Source organism: Panthera onca, chromosome X (genome assembly GCF_046562875.1).
Source record: "Panthera onca isolate mPanOnc1 chromosome X, mPanOnc1 haplotype 2, whole genome shotgun sequence".
In the NCBI taxonomy this organism is placed as follows: Eukaryota; Metazoa; Chordata; class Mammalia; order Carnivora; family Felidae; genus Panthera; species Panthera onca.
In genome coordinates, this window is record NC_138357.1 from 117,857,731 (window position 1) to 117,879,936 (window position 22,206).

Below are 22,206 nucleotides of genomic sequence, written 5' to 3' on the forward strand. Positions count from 1 at the left end.
TACGCAGTGTACCTCATTGTCATCGCTCGGCAGGATGACATGTGGAGAGTCCTCATGTCAACCAGCCCTGATTTCTATTGTCGTTGAGTGCCCGATAAGTCTTTAGTTTCAGGAAGTGGCGTCCAATGAAGCTGGTTCCAGAAGAAGGGGGTTTATTGTAAGGCTACACTATAAGATTTCAACAGCTTCACAGTATCGGGTCTTTAATTGCCCTTAGTTTGGGGTATGAGGAGGCTTAATAAATGATGGCCTGTTTTCCCAGCATGAATTCTGAGCCATTTGAGAAGATGAAAGAGAAAGGTGGCAGACGCACGAAAAACACTTTGTTTCCGAGATAGCTGATATTGGAGAGTGTGGCTTCTCTCTACATGCAGCTGGGCTTCCAAATACTGTATGCAAAACTTAGGCAGACTTTATTCAGATCTCACTGGCTGTGCTGGACCCCTGAAGGCCACTGCCATGGGGGCTGGCCCCTCCCAGAGGCACTTGCTTTCTGTGGGCAGGCTGATTACCAAAAACGAAGGGGAGAGGCAGGGATTTGGCCTTGAAGTGTGGCTAGTACAACTGAGGAGCTGAATTTTTTTTTTTAATTTTTGTTTCATCTGTATTTATTTTTGAGAGAGAAACAGTGTGTGAGCAGGGAAGGAGCAGAGCGAGAGGGAGACACAGAATCGGAAGCAGGCTGTAGGCCCCGAGCTGTCAGCACAGAGCCCGACACGGGGCTCGAACTCACGAACTGTGAGATCGTGACCTGAGCTGAGGTCTGACACTCAACCGACTGAGCCACCCAGGCGGCCCATGAATTTTTAATTTTCGTTCACTTTAATTGATTTAAATTTCAACGGCCACACGTGGCTAGTGGCTAATGGCTACTCTGTTGAACAATACAGAATTTCTTTCCGTTCTTAGCATGGACATGCCCCTAGCAAAGTTGACTTTAACGTATATGAATTTGGGGCACCTGGGTGGCTCGGTCAGTTAAGCGTCCAACTCTTGATTTCGGCTCAGGCCGTGATCTCACAAACCGTGAGATCGAGCCTGGTGTCGGGCTCTGCACCGACAGTGTGGAGCCTGCTCGGGATTCTCTCTCCCTTCCTCCCTCCCTCCCCCTCTCTCAAAGGCGTCGTATGGGCTAGCACGGCCCTTTCTTTCACTGAGATTCGTTCCCTCAGCTTGCCCTACTGTCTTCGTTGCTCCTCACACTTTCCTCACCACATTTTCTGTGGAAAAAGTGAACAGTTCTTCACAGCTGGCCAAACACCTACTTTTTCTTCTGCTTGTTTTCTCAAAGGTATCTTACCTCCTGGAAGGGGGCAGCATGGCCCATGAAGACTTCTGTGGACATGTTGGTCAGATGAACCCAGGAGACCTGCAGGTATGGCCAAGGACATGGAACTGCTGGTGGTTTAATCATCTGTGGGTGTACATGCTTCGTCTCACCCACTTCTAGTACATTCATGCTTTCCTCCCCGTCTCTTGTGTATTTTTGACCTCTTCCTTTCTGTGGATCCTTCCACTTAGCCTAGAAACCTGCACAGGTGTCTTGTATTCTTCTCTCAAGCTTTCCTTGAACCCCCTCAATCACTTTTTAGCTCCCAACTAGTCCTTCTCTTAAGTTTCTCCAAAGCATAATCAAGAATGATTATCTTAACCTCCTCATCCATTTTATCCTTCACTCACTGAAATCAGTGCTGGCCTCACAACCTGCACCCAGACCCCTGCCGAAGCCGTTCAGACAGTGGTCATGCATGATGTCCCCATTGCCAAAGTCGGCATACCAGTTTCAGTTGTCATCTTTCTAGACCTTTCTGCTGCATTTGCAACATTGCACTGTTTATCTGCCAACTTGTTCGCAGGGGTCGGTGGTGTCACTTAAGACGATGACCCAAACCTTGCCGCCATCCTGGGCTTGTTTGAGACACGTTTCAATCTCCAGGGAATGCTTGGGTGTTCTTTGCTGGGTTTGTAAGTCTGAACTCTGTGTCAGGAACTTTCTGGGGTTATTTACATATCTCGTGGAGTGATAACTGCAGATATTTGCATCGTGGTGTTTCATGAACATGAAATTGAAAGCAGTTTCATACACATAATCTCCCTAAGGTAAGTATTCTTTTTACCTCATTTTTAAAATGAGAGAGTGGGGATTTACTGATGTTAAAAAAAAAGATGCCCATGGCATCAGAGCTAGTAAATGGTGAGGTTGAAAAGAGGAATCTGGGGGTGCCTCGGTGGCTCAGTCAGTTAAGTGTCTGACTCTTGATTTCAGCTCAGGTCATGATCTCATGGTTCGTGAGATCGAGCCCACACTGGGCTCTGTGCTGACAGCGTGGAGCCTGCTCGGAATTCTCTCTCTGCCCCTCCTCTGCATGTGCCTGTGCTCGCTCTCTTGCGCTCTCTCAAAATAAATAAAAAAGAAAGAGGGAAATCTGTTCTCCCCCCCTCCAAATCCGATAGGTGGGCCATATTAAGAAAGTTGCTGCCAAACTAGGTTGTGCCTAAAAAAGGATGAAGAAGGTACAAAAAGTAGATCGAAAATATGGAGAGCTGAGCTATAAACGAAACAGGAAAGCAAACAGGAAGACACATCCCTGAGGACCAGCACCGGCTGCCGTCAGATGGAAGCCGTGCGGCACGGAAGGGCACGGAGATCTCCCTCACTGCCTTAGCGGCGGGGTGGGGGCAGCAGCTGCTTTCTCTGATGACCAGGTGGCGATGTTTTAGGCTTTGTGGTCATAGTGCCCGACGTGTGGCAGCTCAACTCTGCCTTCACGGCACAAAAGCAGACAGGCAGCACGTCCTTGAGCAGGCACGTCTGTGCGCCAGGAAAACTGAACGTACAGAACCAAGTGGCCCGCTGGGTTTGGCCCCTGCGCTGTAGTCTGCAGACCCCTGGGCTAAGTTTAATCGGTCTTCTCAAATGGAAGATGGAAATCAATCTAGATGTGTCCCGGCCTGCTTGCAGGTTGGGGCTGATCCTGCTCCTTCTTGCCTCAGAGCCTTTCCGCGTGCGGTTCCCCTTGTGTGGAATACCTCCCTCTCCCCCTAACCCTGGTCACTTCTCACTCCCTGTCCGGGTCTCGGCCTGAAGCTTGCACCCTCGGGCGAGCTGCCTGGAACAGGCAGGTCATTCCACGTGCTCTCACACACACCTGCCGTGCCCCCCAGCGCCCCAAGTGCAAGCATATGCCGGCGATTATTTGATTGTGTATGGAGTTCTGTCCCCCACCGTGGGCGTCTGGAAGACGCTGTCGGCGGCCTGCGTCCTCGCCGTCTGGCCCGCCTGAGGCCAGGTGGCAACAGTCCCCATGAGTGTGCGTGGCTGCCCGTCTCCCGTGCCGCTGCTCTGCCTGAGGGCTTTCTCGGCAGCCGGGCGTGCTGGGGATTAAACACCCCCCGAGGAACTGTTGTCCAAGAGGGTCGGGAGTTGGGGGGTAGACGGCTCGCCTCCCCTACCCCTATGTGCACCCGTCTGCCCCACTCGCGGTGGGGCCGAGCCCCAGGTGCCCACAGATGTCCCCTGCTCATTCACACCCTTCTCTCCTGCCTAGCTCGCTGTTTCCCACGTCACCTGTGCTTCCTGCAGCAACCCCCCCCCCCCCCCCAATAAATACTTGGCCTTAAGGCCTTTTGTCAGGATTTCTGTGGCCGGACGCAAGCTAAGACAGGAAACCTGTCGGCCACGTTCCATCCCTTCATCCCCAGATGCCCAGGTTGGCGTCTCGGGTTGGCCCCTGACGTGCTCTCAGTAAAGAAACGGACAAACGCTCGAAGACTGCACGACAGCGGAGGCGACGGGCGTCTCTCCACGCCGCGAGGGCTCCCTGACCGGAACCGAGCGGGCAGCCGTGAGCCACCTGCCGCGGCGCAGCGCATGCCGGGAGCCTCCGCGCGTCGCGGCAGGCCCCCTCGCCCCCCCACACAGCCGTCGGCCCCCACGCACGCGGCGGCGGGCCCACGCGAGTGGCCTCCCGCTGCCGCGAGTACTGGCGTGACGGCTCCCAGCTGCAGCCCGTGCCAGGCACTGCCCTCTGCCGCAGGGAGCGCCTCTCCCCGGGGGGTTCTCCCTCGGAGGGAGGGTGGCCCCCTCACGGTCTGCCGGCGTGGGGACAGCAAAGCCCGCTTGCCTCTTCTGGGTTTGGGACGATTGTGCAGGCTCCCCCAGTGCCGGCGCTCCGTGTCGGACCGGCCGGGGCCTCCGCCGTAACCGCAGCGCCGCTTGGCCTCTCCCGCAGCCCGATGGGGTCTTGTTTTTCACTTAAGGTGTGTCTACCCAGAGTGCACCCCGGCGGGCCCTGTGCCTGCAGCTCCTCCCCATCCCAGAGCTCAGTCGAAGACTCGGGGATCCCAAAGAGAAGATTCTTCCATTTGTGTGAATTTCAGAGCCGACGCTTTGAATTTAAGTGAGGAAGGTTGGGAAGCTTTTGGAATCCCGGAAAAGGCTTCAGCAATGGTCACTGTCGCCTGGTTACTCCTCACGACGCCCAGGGACTCCGAAAGCAGCACCTGTAAGGTGCCTTGCGTCGTCCCCATGACCTAACTGCCCCCCCTGCAGGCTCCTTAGAGGCCGGGTGACATTTCCTTCTCGTGGGTCTCCCCTTTGCAGTGGATGACCGCGGGCCGGGGCATTCTGCACGCGGAGATGCCTTGCTCGGAGGAGCCAGCCCACGGCCTACAGCTGTGGGTTAATTTGAGAAGCTCGGAGAAGATGGTGGAGCCTCAGTACCAGGAACTGAAAAGCAAAGAAATCCCTAAACCCAGTAAGGATGGCGTGACAGTTGCTGTCATTTCTGGAGAAGCCCTGGGAATAAAGGTGAGCCGCGCTGTCACGTGTCTGTGGAAGCTCGGGTGTGCGGTGACGGGAGGCCGGCCCCATCCGGGTCACCGCATCCCCCTGGGTTGATCACGGTTCACATCCCACAGGGTGGGCTTGCTTCACAGGTGTCAGAATAAGTGCAACCCAAGGGAACCCACACGTTTTTTGCCACGTGCAAACCCACAGAGTGAGGAAAATTACAAGAAAGTAAGCTCATGGAAAAAATCTGGTCAGAAAGCAACTTTGGGGGTGCCCGGTTGAGCATCCGACTTCGGTTCAGGTCATGATCTTGAGGTTGGTGAGTTTGAGCCCCGCATCAGGCTTGCGGCTGTCAGTACAGAGCCCGCTTCAGATCCTCTGTCCCCCACCACCCCCCCAGCCCCACCCCTTCTTGTGCTCTCTCAAAAAATTACATTTTTTTCTTTATAAAAAGCTTTCAAGGTCTATCTTAACACATGTGCGAGTTTTCGCCTTTCACCTCTAGTAGGGTTTTATAGCTCCTCGGTACTGCAAGTCTGTGACCTTTGACAAACTCCACTCTCCACAGATTTATTTAAAGCACTTATGCCCAGCTTCGTGAGGGAAACACACTACTGCATCATGGGAAGGTTTTGTTTTTTTTTAATGTAACATTTATTTAACCCAAACGTGCCATGCCCTATACCTTCTTCTCAACTGAGACTGTATAATATTTAGGTTTAGGGCCCCACCCCTTCAATCAAATAAGATCAATTTAGGCTAAAGATTCTGGACACACTTGTGGTAGGAAAAGGGTGTGGCAGATACTGTGTTAATTAACTGCACGCCAGAGCCACCACTGGGGAGGCCACGTGATTCACGGTGACGGCCAGCTGGATAGGGAGCTGGGTGGTGTGGTCTCTTAGGTGGCGTTTCCCAGAGGCAGACCCTGAGATGGGAATTCATGTGCAAGTGATTATAAACGAAGTGTCCCTAGGAGAACAGAAGAAGGAACCAGGACGGGGAAGGGAGCCAAGCAAGAGTCAGGCAAAGTCCCAAAGAGGACAGGGACTCTGGAAGGTTCAGTCTTCCTCCAAGTTGTCCTGACCCACCCTGGGCAAGGGAGCTGGGCTTTCATGTTCTCTTACTCAAAGGCATTACTTAATGGCCATTGAGTTTGGGCCCGGGAGCGGCTGGAAATGGTTCACAGGGTTCCTGGGGGATCTGAAGGTTCTGACATCTGGTTCCACAAATGCCACCATATTGGGAACCACTTTGCCATTCTCCCTGTGGGCGGTCAGCGCTTAAAACTACCTTAAATACTACCTTACCTACATTTCAGTTTTGTTTATATGCGCCCACAAGGATAATGGCTCGGCAGTGGTGACTAGCCAGCCACTCGGGGATCCGTGTTGTGGTGAACAGGTTGGTCAGGATTGTCGGTTGCGTCACTTTGATTTGTGTTTCCAGGGCAGACAGAAGTAACCGAAGAACAAAAATCAAAATTTGCTCTCCATTGAGCATATATATATCTGACTGTTTATACCCCTAGCACGCCTGTGGCTTACTTTGTGGTTGGAAATGTGACCCTTCCTTGTGTTTCTGTGACCCATTTCTGTTTTGCCGAACGCTGGACAGTGCCCTGTTCAAATGTGCGTCAAGACTTTTCTTCCCTTCAGCTCCACAGCAGAATTCAGATGCTGTGCAGTCTTCCCGGTAGAAGGCGAACGACGTCGTCGTGTGTGGGGTCAGGCGGGGAGGCCTAAGGAGAGCTGGATTAGGGCACATGCTAAGCGGCTCCTTCTGATGCCTGTGGCAGTTTTCATTCTGCGTGTCCGGGACTCTAGAGTTCTAGGGACACGCCTTCAGGGGACGCCGAGGTGGAGGGTGGAGGTCGAGATCATTTTCCCTCTTCACTCTCGCCAAAGCACAAGGTCTTGTGCGGTCACGTATATTGGAATCGTCCTTAAGATTTCATTTAGAAAAAGAGCTGTCTGCAGCTAAAAAAGAGAAATTAGACCACAGATTTAATAGATAAGCAAAGCCGGCAATATCACGAATCCTTAGAGTTCACAACTGCTTCTCATTTATGGCAAACACGATGCAGTTTTAATGTTGGAGCCGGTTCCAATCACAGGCAGAAGGACGTTTTAAAGTACTTCCGTGCAGCAGACCGCCTGGTCTTGCAATCACCACCAAGAATGAGAGACCAGAGGTAGTGTTTTAGCTCTGTAAAATCGCGTCTTCGTAGCGCTGCCGGCCTCCCTCTTTTCCGTTTTGTCGAGTAAGGTCTCGGAAGTGAACTACATTCTCCTAAGTAAAAGATCAGTCTTTATCATGAGAGCGTCTTAATAAGGGACTCTTGGAACCTTGGGCAGCATTAATTTGAATCTTGAGAGGCAGCGTGGTGCTCTGGTCACCAGCATGGCCTCTGGAGACAGCCTGAATTCGAATCAGCACCATGAATTAGCTGTGTGGCTTTGGGCAAGCTGCTTAACCTCTCTGCGTCGCTGTACTCCTCCGTAACATAGGGTTGCTGTGAAGATTCAGTGAGCTTTTGATCTATTTAATCTATCATGACAGCACCAGACACATCGTAAGCACCATGTAAGCGGTAGCTGTTACTATTTGATTACTTCATGTTAACTGGGGCAGGAGCTGGGCTGAGATTTATGTTTGCTGTCTGTGCTAAAGAGGCTTGCTGGGATTCGGGAAAGACCATCAGCCCGCTCTGAAGAAAAGATACCACCATGAGTCATTGTAAAGATGGTGGGACTATTGGCCATTTCTTTTTGGGTCTCCTAAGAAACATAGTTTTGTACATCTGCAGCCTTAATATCGGCTCACCAAGGAAAGACTGAGCCTTAAAAAGCCTACACGTACCTTAAATCAAACTGCAGATTGTTTTGCATCGGGAAGATAATTTTAAGCTCAGTTACAAGGTGAGGCTGGGAAAATACCTTTCAAGAGATTGATGTGTTTCTAGTCAACAACAGCTCCTCTCCTGTAACTACGATATCTAGAAAACGGAATTAGTGACCGTCCCAGCCCCTTTCCAGCTTTATTCATATGGATCACCTGATTCAGCAGGTGTGGGTGAGGCCCGAGTCTTCATTGTGAACCAGCTCCCAGATGATGCCAATGCTGTGGTCTAGGGACCACCGTTTGTAATACCTGTAATGACTGTGGGCCCAAGACGCAGGAGTTGACTCATCACGAAGAACAGGTTGATTATGTGCCTAGAGAAGATACTAAGGTTCAGCTCTGTGGCTTTTGGCAAACCTTACTTAACCTTTATGGACTTGGGTTGTGACACCCATGAAAAAGGTGAGGGAGTTTTGTGCAGGATGCTATAAGCTTTTGCAAGCAGCGCAACTCTCTTTTTTTTTTTTTTTTTTTTTTTTTTTTAGTTTGAAAGGTAGACGTGTCCCTATTCCCAGGTTGTATGTGTCTCTGCACTTAGGGTTGGGAGGCCACTGCCAGTTTTGAGCCAAATTCTGCCAGGACATCACCATCTAAAGTGAAGGCTGAAGAAATGAGGAAAAGATAAAAATGGGATACTTTGAATAGTTTATCACTTCTGGAAGGTCAAAATCACATGTTTATTTTCATGACCGTATGAAATTCTCCAAAGCCCATTCCATCCTTATCAGGATGAGCCATGAGCCGTGTTTATTGGAATATAATTTCTGCCACAAATGCCTCTACTTGCCTCCTGCTGTTGTAAATTCCATTGTGTGGAAAGCAGACCTTAAGGAGGCCTCAGCCTCACTGGGGTCAGAAAAATGGCAGTCAGGAGCCAGACTGCCTGTGGTCAAGGCCAGCTCCATTACTGCATAACTTTAGAAACGTCACTTAGGCTTGCTGGGCCCAAGTGTTCTCAACTGTAAAATGGCTTGAGAGGATTAAATCGGTTAATATATGTCAAGAACTTAGAACAATACCCGGTGCAGAATAAGCTCTAAGTGGTTACGGCTCTTACTTGCCAAAGCTTTGTACTGTGTTCATGTGGCCTACAGACATGACAGAAAGGATCTTCTTTTTTATTTAAAAAATATTTTTAAGTTTATTTATTTTAGAGACATTGCACAAGCAGGGGAGGGGCAGAGAGAGAGGGAGACATAGAATCAGAAGCAGGCTCTACGTTCTGAGCTGTCAGCACAGAGCCCTACCTACTCTGGGCTCGAACCCAGGAACTGTGAGATCATGATCTGAACCAGTGTCGGATGCTTAATCGACTGAACCACCCAGGTGCCCCAAGGATCTTCCTTTTGATGGACAGATTGTATATGCATGTGTTGGACGTTGAGCAAAATTTTCAAAATTCACTTTCCAAAAAGGGTTGACCGAGCATGTCCTGTAATTTGCTGAGATCTTACCACTGTGCCCCAACACCTGACATGCTGCCTGATACATACGAGACAATAAACATTTTCTGGGTGCGTAAGTGAAATCATTAGAATGTAAATGAATGCTGGAATATGAGAAATGGGTGAAGTAGTAAGAAGGTGGAAAATTAGGGATTAAGAATGATTGCAATAAACTTAATATGAGCTAACTAAAAAGTTGAGACAACAGTAAAAATAGCTAAATTGTATTTTTAAACTGAGGGATTAGGAAGTAGGGAAAGAAAAAAGTATATGTTTTTTCTTTAAATATGAATACTAGGCTGTTTTGCAAGACCAACATTGTTCCCTGCAGGTCTCTTAAATTTGAGCAGTGACAACAATGATGAGCAGAGGTGTGGAGGCTTAGGGGTCCACAGGCACGTGTCTTCTTGCTTTAGCATCTTTCCTGTGGGTTTTCAAGGTGCGGCTTAATCTCTAGTAGGGAGACATACTTCCCAGATTTCACTGTAACCCTGTTGTGATATCTGCCCCCCTTTTTGGCTTTAGTTTTGCCCCGGCAGGCATTGGAAGATCCCGTGTCCCTTGGGCAAGTCTCTCCACAAAAGAGCAACCTGCCCACTAATCAGCCTGTGTTGGTTGTGGCTTGGCATATGACTTATAACCAAGTCTGATTCTTACCTCCAATGCAGAGAGCCGATGGGGGTTTTTAGGCTGTGTACCCAGCCACTGATGCACACACACACACTTCTTCCGACACCAGAGCTAGAGAGAGCCGCCCACCACATTTGCCAGCTTTGGTTTTCATCTGGGAAACTTTAAGGGCCTAATGTCATTTGAAATACTTCATCACCAGTATACAATTTTGTTAGTATCCCTTCTACCTTAGTTTGATTAAAAAAGTGTGTGTGTGTGTGTGTGTGTGTGTGTGTGTATGTATGTATGTGTGTGTGTGTAGTTTACGTGGCTTTCAGGGAAGTACTGTGATAGCACATCCAAACAGGTGTGGGTTTTGGGCAATCATAATACTGGATAGTAAACTTAGAACATTTTTTCGTTGTACCTATTTCTCTATTTCAGGGATAATTTGAACTCTCTGATTACATCTGGCACATTTCAATGGATCCTGCTGACTTTATGGTTGACCCCCCTCCCCCAGGTCTCCACTCCCCCTGCCCCTCTTCTCTTCTGAGTTTGCTTCGGTTCACTTTGTGATGTGGGGAGAGCTGGCCTCTCCTTCCTTCCTCAGCTCAGAACGGCTTCTCAAAGTAGCATTTAAAACACTATTAAATCATGGAAACAGGTGGCACAGGCCCACTTTTTTCTTTTCTTTTCTTTTTCTTTTTCTTTTTCTTTTTCTTTTTCTTTTTCTTTTTTTGCCTTTGAAGTATTCCACCAGGTTCATGGGCACAGATGGAAAAAGAATGACGAATATTCTCCTGATCGCAGAGGTGGTGCATGGCATGGTGTGTTTCTGACGAAGGGAACGCGAGAGAACAGGCTTTAGCTGCCCCAGAGAGTGAGCAGACGGAAAAGACACTTGCCCAGAAAGGAATCGTCCCTTCCGAAGCCTTCTCTGTTCACTCATTTGATCTATAAGTCAGAGCGCTCTGTGATCGGCTTGAAAACTGGATACTTAAAAACCGTTCCTTTTGGGATGGGGCTGGGGGGTAAGGACGGACCTGACCCTTCTCTCCATACGTCTTTTTCTTTTCAGTTTTGAAAGCTGTATATGATTACACATTTAAAATAACCAGTCAAACCAGAAAAGGAAAACAAAACCCACATCTTAAAATCAAAACCGAACAGAAACAGATGAAGACCTTAAAATTTGTGTAAAGATACCAGCAACATAACCACACAGAGAAAGTATTTACTTTAAGGGCTTTTAACCATAGGTCTCTGATACATTTTTAGTGGAATGTACTTTCTAAAGACAAAAAAAAGGCACAAAGTTTTTAAACTTGACTCCATAGTTTATTGTTAGTGTTGCCATTATAATTTAAAATTTTTTGCGTATATTGAAATAAAACAAATGAGTTAACTTGATAATATTTTGAGGAGTCAAGGTTCTCACTGTAAGAAAAAAATAGGGATAGATATAAGAGAAAGAGCTAAGAAAAGTACTGTAATGTTCAACATTACATTGAACACTAAGTGGACATGTAAAAAAAAAATGGATGGCCATTATGTCTATGAAGCAGTTTCTGGAAATCTAATATGATTTGACCATTTTAGGAATCTGAAGCTTTTCATCATGTAATTTTATGTTCCTTTCTGATAAAGGTCTCTAGTTTTTCCACTGATTATTTTATTTTTTCTATTATTGTCCACGTTTAATTAGATGCTATAAGGGAGGCTAAATTAAAGTTCCACCTAAGAAAACCACAATCACCCAAATGAATCATGGCTGAATTTCCCTTTTGAGACCTTAAATAAATAGTGGATGGGTATAGGGAGAGAGGAAACGAAATACCAGCATAAGGCAGCCTTCTGGTCTCCTTTGACATAGCATGAGGGAAACACCATTTGCGGGGAAAGGATATGGTGAAGTACAGTCCTGTAGAAACGTGAACTTGAGGATTTCACCACCTCTGCCTCCTTGCTGCTGTTCGCCAAGGTCCAGCCTATGTCCCCTCTCTTCAGTGAAGCCTTCTCAGCTGCCCTAGATCTACACAACCATCTACCTTCAATCCCAGGGGATTTGGAGACTGACAGTTATTTAATCCATGTGTCCCATTTGTCTGTGAGCTCTGTTCATTTAGTCGTTAGGCACCAGCTGTGTGCCCATCGTGCAGTGCCCTGGAGATACCATGTGAATGAGGAATGTCCGCCGTTCTCAAATAAGGTCACGGTCTAACTGGGGAGGGAAACTGACACACGTCGACAGTATAATGTGGTACGTGAGAGGCTAAACCAGCAGTGTGCAAAACTTCCATGGCAGTTGGAGGAGGGACAATTGATTTTGCTTGTGTGCATAAAGCGAGGGAAAGAAAGAAAAGAGAGGGCGACAGAGGTCATGTCCTAGAATGGCCGGTATTAAAGGCATGGATGGTAGGAGTGCAATAACTCTTTGGGGATCCTGATGTCAGGATGCATGGACGACCAGATCCTGGTGGGGTTGTGACGGGGCAGAAGGAAATGGTGCAGGGTACTGGGCTGGAGGGAAATCCAAGACCAAGTCTGTCTACTCCTGGATTTTGCCTATGGCTGATGTTGGCTGTATGTGTTCCGGTATCCCTCTCTCCCAGGGTTGTCGGTAGCGTGGTTTGAGGATAAGGTAGGGTGGAGCGCTGCGTGCAGTCTGCTGTCCTGTCGAATTTCACAAGGCAGTTCGTTCTGTAGGAGCGGCTGCCCCACAAGGACCATGTAGCCCGAGCAGATGATCTGCATCATTCCACACACAAGAACAAAACTTGGTTCTGATTCAGTGTTGAGAATAGGCACAATTCGGTCTGTTGGTCTTGTTTAGTAACGAGGAGGACACCAAAGAAATGCATCCAGCAACTTCAAAGACAGGCACTTCATTTGTAGTGAGGAATGTTCAAATAAACAGTGGTCAGGATTTGCTCAAATCAGCTGTACGAAAGGTTGCTCTTGCCCAGGGCGGTCCACTCACCCCAGAAATAGCATTCTTGGTGTGCACAAAGGGTGCCAGATGTTATTATTCCTTCACGATGTCCTTGCGGACCTAGGAAGCACATTCCAGTGGTGGTAACAAGCCCTTTTCTGGCAATACGTGAAGAATGGATAGGTGTGTTTTTAAACCAGATGTTACATCCCGTGCCATTCTTACATTGTTGGCCTTGGTAATCAGGAGTACAGATTAGCAAGGAAATTTAGAATAAGAGTATAATGAAAGCCATAAAAAACCAAGGCGTCGCCTTCAATAAAAGTGAGTGGACACTTTATAGCTCATTGTAATCACTCGGTCGACTGTCAAGGCTTGCACTTTTAGGATGTAAGAAGTCTTTCCCCAGGAACACATGACATATGTTTCTCTAACCAGAGTGAAAGCTACAGGACTGCTTCAGGTAGCTTCGGAGGCTCTTGGACGTTGCATTGGAAGATAAGCTCTTGTGGATATAAATGAGGTAAACGGCAGTATTTTAAAGACTGCTATTGGTGTCTATAAAGCCATGCTGCTGCGAGCTGCAAACACAGTTGTTTATTTCGACCGAAGCACAGATGCTTAGGATCACGTAGCTTATAAACAGCTTGACCAAACTCAGGCTAAAACGTGATGAGAAAATATGGTGTCAGATGTAATTTTGATTACTTGAAGCTTTAAGAATTCTGCTCCTGTGGCTAGGTGTAAGTCCTCTCAGACAAGAATTTTTAAATTTCAACTCACGTGGGCTCTAAAGCATTGATAGGGTTTACTCTATTAAAGGAAGAGCATGTTGTGGTCTTAAAACCACAGGGGGATCCTTTTTATCCTCCCTTGCGTGCCCTTGGGCTGTTTGGTTTTCCTTTGGCTCAGTAAAATGAGATGAGGAAGCATTCTGATCCTCCCTTTCCTGGAGGGACTTCCATACTGGCCATGGAGAATTGGAAGGATTTCCCAGAAAGGTATCTATGCTTTTATAGTTTGGTTGAGCTCAGCAAATAGGTATTGAGGCCAACCGCATGCAAGACACTGTGAAGGTATGAGGGGAAAAGAGGAAAGGAATCAGGGAGCTGGAAGGGCACGGTCAAAGGAAGGGACAGGCACGTCAACTGCTAACACTGGTATACTGTGTGGTGAGTCACCAGGCTTGTGAACATGGTGGCTTTAGCGGAAGGCAGAATAGAGAGGAGGCTCAACACAATCAGAAGGTTCAGGAGAAGCAGGCCCGTGTCTCAAGGAGCCAGCTGATAGGACAAAGATCTTTTTAACTTTTCAATTTCCTTTTCTTTTTTTAAAAATGTTTACATTGAGAGAGAGTGAGCGCTAGTGGGGAGGGGCAGAGAGAGAGGGGGAGAGAGAATCCTAAGCAGGCTCCATGCTGTCAGCACAGAGCCTGACGTGGGGCTTAATCTCATGAACTGTGAGATCAGGATCTGAACTGAAACCAAGAGCCGGACGCTCAACTGACTGAGACACCCGGGCGCCGCTCAATTTCATTTTCTTTTGTCTTTAGAACTGTCTTGAATACGCCAATAGTGTTTCACCTGGAATAACTGCTCTTCTGTCTTCTCTGCCTTTTTTCTCCCTCTGAGTGAGCAAAATTAAAATAGTACAAAATTCCAAAGGTGCAATGCTTTTGTATCATTATGGGAGTCCTCCATGTTGAGAATAGAGCTGTTCCATTTGGAACATGACATGAACTGGTTCAGATCCAGCTCGTCCAGGTTCATGGAAGAATAAAATAATGGTAATTTGCCTCTGTCTTATGAAATTTTAAAGCCCCCTGGTTCTCTTTGCTTCCATAGAGGTGGGTCATTTTTAAAAAATTTTTTTTCTTTAATGTTTATTATTTGAGAAAGAGAGAGCAAGCAGGGGAGGGGCAGAGAGAGAGGGAGACACAGAATCAGAAGCAGGCTCCAGGCTCCGAGCTGCCAGCACAGAGCCCGACACGGGGCTCGAGCCCAGAGACTGCGAGATCATAACCTGAGCTGAAGTCGGCCGCCTAACCAACTGAGCCACCCAGGCGCCCCTCATTTTTAACATTATGGAAGGAAAGCACGATGACCAAAATTTTTCTTTATCAGTCCAACCGTAGGTAGCAATTGGAGAAGTTTAAATGCGTCCTTCTGGAGGAAATAATTTTGAAGTCCAGACCACAAGACTCTTCTTTCCCACCACCTTCAGACAACCACCTATGGTCAGTTTCCCTCTCATCCCTAGTCTCTGAGAACAATGCTGGCTTCCCTTCCCTTCCCCACCCACTCTTCTTTGATGACAAGAAGGAATCCACAAGAGAAGGAGAGCTGGGCTATGAAAAGGAGGAAGATAAAGACCCTGACATCTTTTCCACTCCATCCCAGTTCCTTTAGCATTGATTTTTGTGCCTTTCCGTCCTCTCCACTAGAGTGCTTTCTCATAAACCCGCCTGCCTCGCACCACCCCATCACCACCACCTATTAGAGGTTCTGCCAGTTGAGTCCTCCCGGCCAGATTCCTTTTTCGGTAGTGTCCATGCTGAGCTGTGGCAGCTCTGCTTGTCAGGGGTCCGTACCCACTTATGTCTTTGTGTGCCTTGGGGACTTTGAGTGTCTCTGAGGAGCTCTTGAAGCTTGGCCGGTCGATTTTCCCTGACATCAGATCCTGATTCAAAGCCATCTGTTACTGATCGGTGCAAGTTTCGAGTAAGAGTTCCTGGTGACTGTGACGAGATATTGTCGTAGGTTTTAAGTGAGAGTCTGTCCACCAGACAAAAGCAGAAGAGGACTTCGAATTGGGTACAAGTCGCATGTAGGGAGTTGAGGTAGAGAGAAGACCAAGAGGTAATTATCATTTCTTCCCCTCCCAAGTTCAGGATGAACTGACATGTAGACTTTGAGGAGTTAGCCAGATGGGGATCCAAATATCATCTTTATTACAGTAAAATCTGGATAAGGACACATGACCGGTCTCTTGAGATCCTGTGAGCTTTTTAATACTTTCTCTACTTCATTAAGCATGTCCAGGCAGAGCTTACAGTTATAGGCATCCTTCTCAGAGGCTGGCCTCTTACCTCATGGGAGAGGGACTAGCCCAGCTGAGCAGGCTCAGTTCCTTGAATGGCCCTCACCAACTGGATCCCATCCTTCCCTCTCTCCTCCGCCCCCAGGAATGGATGAGGAAGGCTGAGAGCAGCTGGATGTTGCCTTATGGGAACATTAAAGAGGGGTCTGGAGGCTCCCCCAATATTCCCCAGCATTTTGTTTTGTTAATCTATTGGATTGGACACTCAGCTACTTAGCAGTGACTGCCTCCCCCCCACCCCCCGCACCAACCTCAGGGAAGGAGAGAAGTTTGTCATTGTGGACCTCCTTTCACCGAAACTAACGTCAACTCTCTGGGATAAATTTTACCCGCAGAAGGGTCTGAAATGAATATAGAGAGTTATTTTCATTAAATAATTACCAAGGCACATCCTATTCTATGCTGCACATTTACTCCCTATCCTAGTTCCCTGTTGAATTATTCCCAGCCATGTCGAGAGGTGTGTGAGAAGCCCAAGTAGTAGCATCAAAATTACCTAAATATTAAAATGTCCTAGTCTTCACTCATATGAGGACTTTAAGAGACAAAACAGATGAACATAAGGGAAGGGAAACAAAAATAATATAAAAACAGGGAGGGGGACAAAACAGAAGAGACACATAAATATGGAGAACAAACTGAGGGTTGCTGGAGGGGGTGTGGGAGGGGGGATGGGCTAAATGGGTCAGGGGCACTAAGGAATCTACTCCTGAAATCACTGTTGCACTAGATGCTAACTAATTTGGACGTAGATTTTAAAAGATAAAAAATAAAATTAAAAAAAAGAAACACTAAAAAAAAATTAAAATGTCGTAGTCTTGAACACACATCTCCTTCATCATCAAATTTCTAAGAAGAAATCCAAGCTCCTGATCTAAACCCCCTTGCTTTTATAAACCAAATCAACAGAAATTATAATTTCTAAGTACATTCTAAATGAAGTCCCAAAGCATCCTTACCCAACTTTAACTCTGCTTTGCTTGGGTGCGGTACAGACTCTCTTCTTCATAAGCACCGCAGCCTGGCTTTTCCCTGGGCTGGATGTGGCTCCATCAGGACTTCCCAACTTGAATTCATTGTACACCAGTTCTCCTTCATCTCACTTTGAAAGTAGATCCGGAAGGTAGTAAGAGACACATTTATTGGAATACCAGCCCTAGTTCCATGAGATTTCATTACACAACCAAATCTCCAAGCCCTAGAGCAGTTATAGCTGCAGAAAACTGATAGATGTGGTCAGTCCAGGGCATTAACATAGCTGGGAGAACAAAGCCATGTCTCTGTAGTGCCTCTACCCTTTGGAGTGAAACATTCCTGTCTTCTTGTGAAAAGATGCTTGTGTCGGTGGCAACTCCAGGCACTAGGTCTTAAGAAAATCCTCCACCCAACTGTTGAAGGCTGATAAGAATATGAAGAGATGTTCTTCTAGCCAACACACGGAGAAATGTAAATTCAAATAATACGCTGCCACCGAACACCCGTCAGGTTGGCCAAAGTTAGAAAGTTGGATGTTGGCAAATGCCAGCAAGGATGGAAAGAAATAGAGGCTTCATGTGTGGCACGTGAGTATAGCTATTCGTTGTGGAGAGTGAACTGGCATTGCTTACTGAAGGGAACACTGAATATGGAGTGTGCCCCAGTAATTCTACTCCTGGATATTTACTCCAGCGAAACTTCACCAAGTAGGCACAGCAATGATCATCTCAGCGTCCTGGGTGGTAGAAAGGAGTCAGAGATGATGTCAGTGTTCGCCACTTCGGGAATGGATAAGTCAGATATGGTGGTTACGTATAATGGAGTGTGATGTAGCTGCCAGAAGCAATAGACTGTATTTAATTCTATCCATATTATTAGATTTCAGGAAATAATGTGGCATAAGTCAGAACAGGAAAGCATTTATGCCACAATATCACTTATTTTTCAAGGACACCTATATATTTGAATAAACATATGAAGGGTATATTGAGAGGAATTTCATTACGGATGCCCAACCAAGAACCAGTGGGAGAATGGGATTGAAATTAGGGATAATGGGGAAAAATACAAAACAAGGCGGGGCCTCTCATGGATGTACGATGACCATGTGATGTGGACTGTGATGTATGATCAATTGAATTCCATTCCGTGCACCCAGTTCTTGCACCCAAGGCCAGAGAGAGGGGGTGGGGTAAATATTGATTGATTTGTGTTCAGCAGTAGCTTTTAACTTGGTTAGTGTAGTTGACCTCCTATTAAGGGATTTAAGGGAATTTTGGGAAGCCCTAACATATGTCAAAAAGCCTCCATTATCAAAACCATACCGTACCATTAGAGCCAATGCTTGGACAGTATGATAGATCAAAAAAAAAAAAAAAAAAAAAAAAAAAGCACGAACTGTGGAGTTAAGCTGACCTGGGTCCAGTTTTCAGCTATGTTGTCTAATACCTCTGTTGCCTTGGGAAAACTATTTTCGAGCCCTTATTTCCTTATCCGCCAAGCGGGGATAATAACGAATAGTTTTCGAGTTATTTGTGTGATACATAATGTGTCTAGTGACATTAAGCGTACTTAATACATATTCGTCCCCTTTTCCCTATCTGTCTCCCTTTCTATTCCCACATTCCTTTTTATCATCAGGCTTTATTGACAGCAAATGTCTAGAACTTCTTGGGAATGGAAATGAAAATGGTAACATCTTTCGTGGACTTGTGAGGTACTAAATTCTAGGGGCTGTCCAGTAAAAACATAATGGAAGCAACATCTAATTCAAAATATTCAGTAGTCACATTTTTAAAAAAGTAAAAAGAAACAGATGAAGTTAATTTTAATCACATATCTGAGTCCAATTATCCAAAATATTGTCATTTCAACATATAATCAATGTAAGTTCATAATGAGCTATTTTACATCATTTGGACCAAGTCTGGGAAATGTTGTGTGTCTCTTACACTCACGGCACGTCTCCGCTCGCCTCATATGGTTGGTGGTAACCGTACTGGGCAGTGAAGTTCGAGTGCTTTATGCGTTTTCTTCCTCCCAATTGAACTTGAGTTCTCTGGAAGACAGAGCCTAAGGCAGGACTTCTGTACAATCCCGGGGCAGCGAGTGTGAGGGAGAAGGGAAATGAGGCGGATGCTTGGAGGCACAGGATGCCTGATGGAAAACTGTACCTCGGGACTTTGTAACGGAGAAAGAGAGACGAATTTTCCTGTCATTCCACATCTTCCTTCCATCCCTCTTCGGCCAAAGTTGGCCCCACTGAGGCTAATGCCCTTCCTTTCTGGATTGTGTCACCCAGCCACTTCGGGCAGCCTCTCTGAGGAGGGCACATACCACATCCAGTGGCTTGGATCCTCATTCCAGTCTGGGCTTGGATCCAGAGCTTCCATGGGTCTGTCAGGTCAAGCCCAGGAGCTCTGGAGCTGCTGCCGCTCCCGCCATTCAGAACTTGGCAGTCAGTGTGGTGGGGGCGGGGGGGGGGGCAAGGGCTCAGGAGCTAGCGAGGCTGAGACTCTGAGGAGGCATATTATGTGGTTTAACTTGGGTTCTCACAAATGCTCACAGCAACATAATGAGAGAAGGGAGGGAGGCTAGTGAGACTAGCTGTGCATCTAGTGAGTGACAGAGCTGGCATTCCAACTAGGTAGGTGTCTGGCTCCAGTTTGGGCTCTTAGCCACACGCTCATAGGTCCTTACCAGTTTGGCACAAGCCAACATAAATCAGAATTTCTGACGAGAGCAGGTTTTTATCTGTGGAAACTTTTTTTTCCTCTTTTTTAAATTTATTTATTTTGAGAGAGAGAGAGAGAGAGAGAGAGAGAGAGAGAGAGAGGAGAGAGCACGAGTGAGGAGGGGTAGAGAAAGAGAGAGAGAGAATCACAAGCAGGTTCCACACTGTCGGCACAGGGCCTGATGCGGGGCTCGATCTCACGAACCGTGAGATCATGACCTGTGCCGAAATCAAGAGTCAGATGCTCAACTGACTGAGCCACCCAGGTGCCCCTATCTGTGGACACTTTAAAGACAGGGAGGTCTAAGAGGAGAGATGGATTATTGAAGGGTTCAGAGGAAGTTCTTGACCGATCAGTAATTTTCCTGAGGAGCCGACCACTGCTTACATGCCCGCGTGGGAGGTAAGTACTGACCCCTTCCATAGGTCTCAGCCCTTTAGTTGATTTGGTCAACTCTTCAATTCTGTGGAGCTGTTGCTGAATAGTAGGGAACCTCCTTTTTTGTTTGTGGGTAGAGGGGAGGCCATATTTAATACTTTGGGAGCCTGCTTGTATACTTACTTCATTTAGAAGGGTTGGTGTAGTAAGTTTGGAAATTTGAAAGTTGATTAAGGAAGAGACAGGTGTGAGAGAGGCCGTGACACCCAAGCTTTATTTGGGTGGTGTGTCGACAAGCTTGCGTGAGAAAGTAAGTCCCTCACGGCTGGAGACCTTCTGGAGACAGTGACACGATAAGGGGAATAGGGCAAGGGACCTCCCGGGGGAGTAGGGGAAATCAGGGAAGGCGCTTACCTGTCTAGGTGATGTCACTCAGCAACAAGGTAGAGGGTCTCTGGGTCAGAGGGCTCCAAACGCTAGCAGCAGGTGGAGGACTTTTCTAGCTGCAGGGTGTCGCTTACTGCTAGCAGATGGTGGGTACAATTTCGCAGGGCATGTGTGGGGTAGGCAGGCTCTAAATGGCTCAGAATGTGTTTATCTGGAATATATTTAATGCAACCGGATGTATGAGAATTCGAGTTGGCTTCATCAGGCTTTGAACTAAACAACATAGGGTCCGTCTGCGGCCTATTTATGTAGCAGGTGGACAGGAAGTTTCCCATTCATTTACCTCTTCCATTGTTGTAATGGGGTATTAGGCTATGAGTGAAGTTCTTAGGGCAGCAAGAGTTTAGAGTTCCTGATACGATGAGAAGCTCTGCAGAGCCAACCAAAACCTACTCTTCCTTTTTCTTCTGTTGGGGTCAGAATGTCAGGCAGCAACAGACATGAGAGATCAGCCCACCTAGGTGAAGGCCTTCTCCAAGGTCACACAGCTCATTGTGGAAGGAACCTAGGCCCAGACTCAGGTTTCCTGAATTTTGCCTCCTTTTATTTGTGCAGTACCTCTGCCATCGGCCCTCGTGCAGAAACTTACTAAGTGTGTCTCTTCCCACTCTGGGAATGCCTTGTTTCTTTTTCCTGGAAGGAAGCTTCTGAGTGAACCTCCCTCTCTCTCTTTAGACACCAAAAAGGTACCTTCAGGTATATGTCTGTACAAGCAGATACCCCTGACTGTTCAGATTGTCCTTCAAATGATCACGTAGGAGAAGCCCTGTGCCATAATAAATTCCCCCTTTATCATATCTGCACAGAGGTATCCGTTCCAGCTCTCTGTGAAGTCTTATCTTTGCCAAACAGCTTCCCATCTTGATGCATTTTCTTTTCTTTTTAATTTTTTTAAATGTTTGTTTACTTTTGAGAGAGAGAGAAAGAACACGAATAGGGGAGGTGCAGAGAGAGAGGGAGACACAGATTCCAAAGCAGGCTCCAGGCTGAGCTGTCAGCACAGAGCCCAACGTGGGGCTCGAACTCATGAGCTGAGCCGTGAGATCATGACCTGAGCCAAAGTCAGATGCTTAACCGATTGAGTCACCCAGACACCCTATTCATGCACTTTCTTGCAAGAACCCTTAAAAGCATCTTAGTAAATACCAAATGTAACTAATAGCGATGAAAAAATATTAAAAAGCCCTGTGAGGAATATTCTAGCATCTGTTAATAGATTTGCTGACTCAACCTTGGAACATATTACCCATGGGTAGGAGACAAGGGATAGAAAGGTTCCCTGTTGGCATATTTGGAGGTCATTGTGGTTTTTTTTTTTTTTTTTTTAAATTTTTTTTTTCAATTTTTTTAACGTTTATTTACTTTTGAGACAGAGAGAGAGCATGAATGGGGGAGGGTCAGAGAGAGAGGGAGACACAGAATCTGAAACAGGCTCCAGGCTCTGAGCTGTCAGCACAGAGCCCGACGCGGGGCTCGAACTCACAGACCGCGAGATCATGACCTGAGCCGAAGTCAGACGCTTAGCCGACTGAGCCACCCAGGCGCCCCGAGGTCATTGTGGTTTTGTACTGTTGCCTTTGTAAAATTATGGATGGGTTACTCATATAAAGGATGGGTATTTGTTCTTCGTCTGGTTTTAATTTTCCAAAAAGTTAGAACATCTGTAACCCAACTTCAGGCGAGAATGCTGACTCAAAGAGTGAAGGAGTCCGAGACCAGTTTCACAGTCAACATGCCTCCGGTTAAATGTCAGGCCTGCGAGCCCTGTCAGCACCTTTATTCCCTTCCCCGTTCGCTCTTCTCTCCTCACTACTCCTCCCCTAAATAGAAGGTGAGGAGAGGGCTGAGAATGTTACTATGGACAACAGGGCTGCTCGAGGAAAG

At 47.1% G+C, this 22,206-nt stretch overlaps 1 protein-coding gene across 4 annotated transcripts in view; it reads left to right on the plus strand.

Annotated features, from left to right (window-relative positions):
* The window catches only part of PIR (pirin), a 96,221-nt gene that overhangs the window by 23,265 nt on the left and 50,750 nt on the right, over nucleotides 1–22,206 (plus strand). For all 4 annotated transcript variants that reach the window (XM_081793650.1, XM_081793649.1, XM_081793651.1 and 1 more), the window contains exons 4-5: nucleotides 1,292–1,375; nucleotides 4,604–4,810. In XM_081793650.1, coding sequence (XP_081649776.1) covers nucleotides 1,292–1,375; nucleotides 4,604–4,810 — 291 coding nt within the window. The remainder of the gene's footprint in view (nucleotides 1–1,291; nucleotides 1,376–4,603; nucleotides 4,811–22,206) is intronic.